Source organism: Cydia fagiglandana, chromosome 24, assembly GCF_963556715.1.
Source record: "Cydia fagiglandana chromosome 24, ilCydFagi1.1, whole genome shotgun sequence".
Classification (NCBI taxonomy): Eukaryota; Metazoa; Arthropoda; class Insecta; order Lepidoptera; family Tortricidae; genus Cydia; species Cydia fagiglandana.
In genome coordinates this window covers 7295269-7304229 of record NC_085955.1, presented here as the reverse complement: position 1 = coordinate 7304229, position 8961 = coordinate 7295269, and the positions used below count along the sequence as shown (strand labels likewise).

Below are 8961 nucleotides of genomic sequence, written 5' to 3'. Positions count from 1 at the left end.
ATTCATGAATATGGTGATATCGTAATGTATAATAGAACATAATTATATAAACGTAACATAAAATACATATCCCGTTTTACATCGGTACCAGCAGAGAGCAAACCGCTGAACGTAGGCAATCCAAGGCGCGGTACGGCTGTTTTACGACAGTGAAGACAACAAGTCAAAATAACATTATAACTATAATTTTCTACTTTTGTTATTGTGTCACATCTATCTATGGTATCTTCGCTTTTAACTGGAAGACACATAATATTGTTAAATGTAATTCTAATTAAGAAAAATCACTTTTTAAACAGACCCGAGGTGTCCGCAACCTATAATACCAAAAGTAAAGTTCCCTCATTCGTTTAACGGCGTTCCAAAACTTAAAACTTCTATTAAAATAGATATATCAATTCATAAAGAATATACATGTGCAATTTTATTATAATCATTATAATATAATTCACTATAAATTTAGTTTAATCATAAACGAGTAAGTGAAAAGTTGGAAGTGTTATTACGAGAAAACGTCCCGCGACATAAGGGTCTGCGTTACGGTTAAGCCGGAGTGGATATATAAAAAGTGGCGCCCCCATGCGACTCGTGTTTAGTACTCGCCAGCGCAGCGCTCCGCTTACACGCGTCCGCTGTTCTCTTTGCGCAGTTCGTGCGATTTACTAATTTGTTAAACTACATATATTACTTGGTTATTTAAATATGGCCGATACCGCAGTTGCTGCCGACGCTCCCGCCCCGGCGACGCCCGCGAAGAAGCCTAAGGCGTCCGCCTCCGCAGGCGCTAAGAAGCCTAAGGCGAAGCCCACCCACCCTAAGACGTCCGAGATGGTTAACAGCGCCATCAAGGAGCTGAAGGAGAGAAGCGGTTCGTCCCTGCAGGCTATCAAGAAATACATCGCCGCCCAGTACAAGGTCGACGCCGAGAAGCTGGCCCCTTTCATTAGAAAATATCTGAAGAGCGCAGTCGAATCCGGCGCACTCATACAGACCAAAGGCAAGGGCGCGTCCGGCTCGTTCAAACTGGAATCGAAGACTTCATCCGCCGGCAAGAAACCCGCCGCGGCCAAGAAATCTAGCGCTAAATCATCAGCCGCCGCTAAGAAGCCCGCCGCAGCTAAACCGGCTAAGGCGAAGAAGGCCGCCGCGTCCCCGGCCAAGCCTAAGGCCGCCACGAAGGACAAGAAGGCCGCCGCCGCCAAAAAGAAGCCCGCAGCGAAGAAACCTTCCACCCCCGCCAAGGGCAAGAGCGCCGCCGCGCCTAAGGCCAAGAAGACCGCGAAGCCGCCGACCAAGAAGCCTAAAGCTCCCAAGCCAAAGAAGGCTGCTGCCGCTCCCAAAGCGAAGCCCGCCGCTAAGAAGGCTGCCTCGAAGAAGTAAGAAGACTGCGCCATATTGTCGTCGTCGTCCTTACATCGGTCGCGGTAGTTGTCGTGATGGTAGAGGAGATGTCGATTGTCGTTGCTATAAATATTATACGACGACGTGTCTCGCCTCTTCTCGACTCACGTCATACGCCTGTGCGCGTTATACGCACATCAAAAAGCCCTTTTCAGGGCTAACAAATGTATTCAAAGGTTCATATCACCTCTGTTTCATTGCAATGAGCACATACACGAGTCGATCGATCGATTTATCAATGAGAGAATCGAAAGTGTTTTTATATATATAACATACCAAAAGGTGTTCGGATCGGAGTAAAAAGTCGAATATCAAGGCACAAAAGTCATCAATACGATGATGATGATTATCACACTGATAGAGATTATATTAGGTTTTCATTAATCATGAATTTACACCAACTTTTTATTGGAACGTAAATAAATAAATAAACATGATATGACGCAAGTCTTACATTTCAAACAATATTTAGTAAGTTATCTACATACTTAGTATACGTACGTATGGCCTATAGATATAGGCCAAATTATATAAATTAATGTGGAGTTATATGAACTTACTTATAGAATATTTTGTTATTAATTTATTTATTCATTCGCACTCTTGCATGCGGGGCGTCGATTGGTCGATCGGTCTCGTGTTATGTCGGCTCGTTATATCCCCACTATCAGCGCGCTCCGTGAGACTATATAGCTTAACGCGCGGCTTGCTAAAAAAATATTCTTGTCCGACACTCACGAGCAATACGTGCTCTCGTCCGTTGTGTGTAAACTGAAAACTTAAATCTCTCATCAAACATGTCTGGACGCGGTAAAGGTGGCAAGGTTAAGGGAAAGGCAAAGTCACGTTCTAACCGTGCCGGACTCCAGTTCCCCGTCGGCCGTATCCACAGGCTTTTACGCAAGGGCAACTACGCCGAGCGCGTCGGTGCCGGTGCCCCGGTGTACTTAGCCGCCGTCATGGAGTACCTGGCCGCTGAGGTTCTCGAGTTGGCAGGCAACGCCGCTCGCGACAACAAGAAGACCAGGATCATCCCTAGGCATCTCCAGCTGGCGATCCGCAACGACGAGGAGTTGAACAAGCTCCTCTCCGGTGTGACCATCGCCCAGGGTGGTGTGCTGCCTAACATTCAGGCCGTACTCCTGCCCAAGAAGACCGAGAAGAAGGCTTAAGTGTCCTCACTTCTCATCAGGCTACATCTCTAGCGGTAACACACGGCGACTGGTGAATGTGTGCATTTGTCTCGTGCGTACATTTATCGCACGCACGGGGCCTCTGTTACATTCCCGCCCGAGTGACCGTTACAAAAGGCCCTTTTCAGGGCCACAATATAATTCTGTGTAAAAGTTATAAGTTTCATGGCATAACGCATACGTATATGATGTCATTAGATCGATGAATAATAATAATAAAAAAAAAAAAAAAATAATTATGATACTACACATTTATGAATGAATTATAATTACGGTAAGAGTAGGTACTGAACTATAATGTGATTATCGTTCCTATAGTGAAAAACACATACATCACATAATTAAATATATTATAAATTAGACACTCGGATACACTCACTCACTTATTTGTTTATGGATGGCTCGGACGGATCAAAGACTTACTTACTTACTTACTTACTTACTTACTTAATTACTCAGCTACAACAGTGTGTCTCTGTAACAAAAGAATGATAAATAAATAAATAATTATAATATACCAAATTTTTGGCCGCCTACAGTTATAAAAATTGATGACAGATGGTTATGGTTCAAATATATTTTGGTTAACTCATTATTATTATTACATAGCATAGCACATCAGGCGGGTAATGTTTATTTATTATTGATAATATAATAATGAATATTTAAATACATAATATCAACACGCCCTCGCACTCCCCACCATGCCTACAGACGATGTTAATGATGCACGAACGCTATTGGTCGAGATACCGCGGGCTCGACGCTCGATCTTTAATCCCCTATTTCCCGTACGCTACGCTAGCAAAGATCGGGCGACCGTAAAAAAATATCATATTGATCATATTGATCATATTTGATATTGATATTGATATTAGTCGCAACTGTGACGTTGACGGGACCGCACGCGCTTGAGCTAGCTCTCGAGACCTACGCACCCTAACCAACTCACTAGTTGACGTGTGTTAACTTCAGTGTTTGTGCAGGCTAAGTATCATTGTTAGTGTGCCCCAGTGTCGAAAAGACCACTTTCGCAGTGATCGTTTGCTGGCGGATACCTTACGGTGACAACCCAAGCCCCAAGCGTTAGCAGTGGCCGTTTGTTGGTGGATACCTTACGGTGACAACACAAACCACAAGCGGGGCGTGAGCCCGGACACACCCGGCGCTAGCCATATACCACCCTGTACTCACATCTGTTGTTTTCCAGGTCAACCTACGCCGACGCCGCACACACGCGCCCTCACCATGGGCAACGACAAGACGCCCACCAAGACGACGGAGGCCGCCCCGGAGGAGGACACAGCGGCAGCATCGGCTCTGGCGCAAGTGGTGGAAACTCCAGCCGATGGTCTGTTCATGCTCACCGGCCCCACGGTCATACCAGACTTCGACGATCCAAAGCGTCTGCCCGCGTACGGTAGTTACACGGGGTCAACGGTGTCGAGTAGAGACTCACAAGAGTTTCTCGACTTCGGTGACTCCGATGACGATTCCGGCGAGGGCCCAGACGCTGAGGATCAGCGAAGCGCTGGGTCGCCTGAGGCCGAGGAGCCAGAGCGGTCAATCGACAATGGGGACCTAACACGTGGTGATTCACCACGTGGCGATTTATCGCCGCTTGATTTATCACCACGTGCTAGGCATTCACCACGTGCCGAGAGCCCGCTGCCGCCGCAGCCGGCCGACAAGTCGCGACCTGTCACGCCGCAACCGGCTGACAGGTCTCGACTTGTCACGCCGGCCCACTCACCGCAACGCCGCCGCCAGTCGCCGTGCCGGCCACAGGCCGGCCTCGAGATGACCGGGGGCGCCTGGATGGCGATATTCGAGAAACTCGACAGAGTAGCTCGGGGATCGCTAGACAGCTGCGCTCTCGGTCCGCTCGAGGCGGCCCTCCTCTCAACCCTGTTGGCGCACTCTGGGGCGCGCCAACAGAAGAGACGACGGGAAGAGGACAGCCCGCCGCCACAGGAGGAGAAGCGGGAATGTAACCGCATCACTCCTGTGTCGCGCGGTCCTACTCAACCCGTCGTCTGCCCACAGGACTCGCAGCAGCAGCAGCCGATGGACACCGCCGCTCCATCCACACCCGCCGCCGGCGGCTCGCACCAGGCCCCGCCACGTAAGGTGTTGCAACCTACACAGGTAGCAAGCACCGACACGTACGCGGCCGCAACAAAAGCAGCACCGCCTAAAGTCTCCGCCTCTCTGCCCGCAGGTCCCAAGAAGCAGCCAGCCAACTACAAACCGCCCCAGATCCTGGTCGAGGACTTCCCAGACTGGCGCCAGCACCTGGCCACCATCAACAAACGCCTAGGGTTCCCGGCCACAACCGAGGCCGCGGCCCCAAATGGCGTCCGATTCTACCCCAGGTCCGGGGTAGAATACACCAGGGTCATCAAGTACCTAAAGGAGCAGCGCAAGAAGCACAAGCTCGAGTTTGTCGAGCACCCAGACAAGACCTCTCTCCCAATGAAGGCCGCTATTCGCGGCCTCCCCTCGTCAACTACGGTGCAAGAGGTCAAAGACGCTTGCGCCGTAAAGGGTTACGAAGTTTCTCATGCGAAACTTATATCCACAGGTCGAGGACGCGGAGGCAGCCTGTTCTTCGTGCAGCTCACAGGGACGGAACGAGACAACCCAGGCTTCCTGGACCTCACCGACCTGGCCGACATCAACTCCAAGGTCCGGGTTGAGCCTTGGAGAGGCAAGCCCGGGCCGCCGCAGTGTCACCGGTGCCAGGGCTTCAGGCACTCCTCGCACGGGTGCCACCGGGCAGTCCGGTGCGTCAAGTGCGCACTGGACCACCACTCGAGCGAGTGCACGCGGCCCAGGGACCAGCCGGCCACCTGCTGCAACTGCTGGGGGGACCACCCAGCAAACCACAAGCAGTGCCCTGAGTACCTCAGGGAACTGAGGAACTGGCGCGCAGGAACGCGCTCCCACACACGCCGCCCGCCCACACGCCGCGGCCCTAACACTAGGGCCACGGACCGCCCCAATATGGTAGAGGAATCTTCCGCAGGTTCCCTAATGGCGCCAGCCAACCAGCCGAGGGCCAGAGGACAACAGCAGCGGAGGCAGCCACAACAAGCACCGCAGAGGAAGTCACAACCGCAGCCCGCAGCGCCCCCCGCGCTCGACTCCGAAGCGTTGCACAAGGACGTAGTCGCCGCGGTGCAATCCGCGGTAACTACGGCCTTGAAGCCCACGCTAGACGAGTTAGTACTAGCGGTAAAAGCTCTGTCTAAGTCTGGTTAAAAACCAGACTTAGCCCACCCCTCTCACCAGCTGCACACTCTTACGGCCTTTCAGAGAAAGAATTAAGAGTTGTATACTGGAATGCGCAGTCATTAAATGGTAAAACTAATGATCTCCGCACTTTTCTCCACAGCCAGGACATCGACATCATGCTGATCTGCGAGACGCTGCTGAGGCCGTCAACGAAACTCACAGCAAGCGGGTACATTGTGTACCGACTGGACCAATCCAACCCCGACACTGGAGTCATCTGGCGAGGCCTCGCCATCCTCATAAAGAGGACCATCATCCACCAATTGGTGGACATCGACCAACCCGCGACACTATCCGCGCTGGGGATAGATATCAAACTGCAAAGACATAATCTGCGCTTGTTTGCTATCTACAGGCCCTGCGGACACTGCCGGCCGGCAGGGATGCGCGACGACCTCAAGCGACTGCTGGTGGACTCCCCCGTGCCGACCATCCTGGCCGGGGACTTCAACGCCGAGCACCCCGCCTGGAACTCGTCCGCCCACTCCCCGCCGGGCAACACCATCTACCAGATCGTGGAGGACCTCGATCTGGTAGTGGGCGGGCCATACGAGCCCACTCACTACCACGGTGCCGATGTGTACAACAGAGGCACCACCATCGACTTTGCGATCTCTCGCGGAGTCAATGCCCTTATGCGGCACCAGGTATTCTACGATCTCACCTCCGACCACAGGCCGGTGCTCCTGACCATCGCAGACCAGCCGACGACGAGACTCAGCAAGGGACCCGGACGCCGCTACGACTGGAAGGCTTTTTCGGAAGCCATGGTAAATTCTCCCCGCACAGGTCCCATCTCAACCGCAGAAGAGGTCGACGCAGCAGCAACTACAATCACGGAGGACATCAAGGCGGCCCTCACCGAGGCCGGCCGCACGATCCCGCAAACGGACCGACGCGCACCGCTCCCGAGGCCGCTTCAAGCGCTTTTGGAGAAAAAGCGCTGGTACAGGAAACAGTGGCAAAGGACTAGGGCTCAGTCTGTCAAGACTGAGCTCAATCGTCTGGAGCGACTGTTGAGGGACAAACTCAGCGAACACAGAGCTGTAAGCTGGGAAGCCCACATAGACAGCATAACTGATAGTCTTCCCTCTATCCACAGGTTATGCAGACAACTCAGCACGACGCCCGAGCCGATCCAGCCCCTCGAGGACGACACGGACGGGGAACTGAAGTACGCGGCCAAGGACAGAGCGGAAATACTCGCTCGCAGCCTTGAGCGGCAATTCAGGCCCAACCCTGTCACCGACCCGCAACACACAGCGGACATCGTACAGCACGTCCGAGATTATCTCAGCGTGCCAGTCGAGCCACACGATGATCCACTCTATTTTTCTCCTTCACAGGTCCAGGCGTCCATCAGGCGCTACTGCAACCCGAGGAAGGCGCCGGGCCCCGACGAGATCCCGAACATGGCGCTCCGTCACCTGCCGCTAAACACCTTAGCGGCAGTGGCGCGCCTGTTCAACGGGATCCTACGGTCGGGCCACTTTCCCGCCATCTGGAAGACCGGGCGGGTCATAGTCCTTCCCAAGCCGGGAAAGGACAGAAGACAGCCGGTGAACTACCGGCCCATCACGTTGCTATGCAACTTGTCAAAGGTGTTCGAGAGGTTACTGCTCCGGCACCTCTCGCCACACCTGTCACCCAGGCCGGAGCAATTTGGTTTCAGGTCTCAACACTCCACGACGCTGCAGCTCACCCGTGTACTACACCACATGGGCATGTCGCTCAACAAGAAGGAGTACACAGTCGCGGTCCTCCTAGACATGGAGAAAGCTTTTGATCGAGTTTGGCACGAAGGTCTAATATACAAACTTTCTCTGTCCACAGCCCCCCGCCGCATCGTGAGAGTCATCGCATCATTCCTGGCAGACCGGCGCTTCCGCGTTCAAGTGGAAGGCGCACTGTCACAGGAACGCCCGATACAGGCAGGCGTCCCCCAGGGGAGCTGCCTGTCGCCCGCATGCTATGTGCGCTACACCGACGACATCCCAGTCGTCGGACAAGCGCAACTAGCTCTATTCGCAGATGACGCCGCTTACTTTGCTTCCTCGTTCCAGATGCCGCACGCAGTCGCCAAGATCCAGCCGACGCTTGACGCCCTCCCTGACTGGCTCTCCAAATGGAGACTATCAGTCAATGTGGGCAAGACGCAAGCGCTCATCACAGGGCAAGCCATCACCTTGCCCAATCCTCCTTCTCTTCTAGGTCAGCCGCTCACATGGTCACCCACAGTGAAATACCTGGGGGTGACCATAGACAGGAGACTCAACATGGATCGCCACACCAGAGACACAGTAAGACGAGCGAAAGTCGCTCGCATGTGTCTACGCCCAGTCTTTAGTAGTAAGCTTCCTGTACGGACCAAACTCGGTCTGTACAAAGCTTACGTACGCTCTAGACTAACATACGCTTCACCTGCCTGGCATTCTTTCTGTTCCAGGTCCAACAAGGCGAAGATGGGGCGTCAGGAGACCCTCACACTGCGGAGCATCGTCAAGTGTCCACGCTACGTCAGCAACGCAGCCCTCACCGAGACACTGAAGTGGCGCGGCCTGGAGGAGTTCATCGAGCGTCTCGCGCGGTCCATGTTCGACCGCGCGGACAACGGCGGGCACGAGCACCTCAAGAACATCGCGCCACACCACCCCACCAGACCACCGGAACGGTGGGCCCGGGACTTGCCCCGAGCTCTGCTACACCAGTAGCAGAGGCAAGCCAAGTCCCAAACTCTCTCTCTTCGGATGCACCACGCCACACACGCCAGCCTAAGCTGCCGGTCGCCTTCCCTGCGTCCCTGATGCCCGGCCCCGCTCAAACGGTATCACCGGGCTAGGGGTCGCGGGGTTGGATAAACGATCGGTAGGCGAGAAAGCTGGCCTACACCAGCAGCACTGACGTCCTCAAAATGACGTCGACTGACCTCCCCACGCGGTGGGGAGCGACCCGCCACAGCCGTCGCAGCCGAAAGGCGGGCACGGCCACGCATACCCCCCTTAAAAAGGGGTATCGCATGATATCCATCCAAATATCATATTTCCAGTTCGACTCTCGTACTGTAAGCATC

General features: G+C 53.6%; 2 protein-coding genes across 2 annotated transcripts; both read left to right on the top strand.

Annotated features, from left to right (window-relative positions):
- The first annotated feature begins 702 nt into the window (after window positions 1-702).
- Window positions 703-1380, top strand: LOC134676641 (histone H1C-like). Its single transcript, XM_063535039.1, has one exon. It carries the CDS (start codon window positions 703-705, stop codon window positions 1378-1380), a length of 678 nt encoding a protein of 225 aa, XP_063391109.1.
- An 812-nt stretch (window positions 1381-2192) lies between these two features.
- Window positions 2193-2573, top strand: LOC134676640 (histone H2A-like; the record flags this gene model as incomplete). Its single annotated transcript, XM_063535037.1, has 1 exon — window positions 2193-2573. A coding segment is annotated over one exon (381 nt), but the record flags the coding sequence as incomplete, so codon positions are not given.
- Window positions 2574-8961: the final 6388 nt, after the last annotated feature.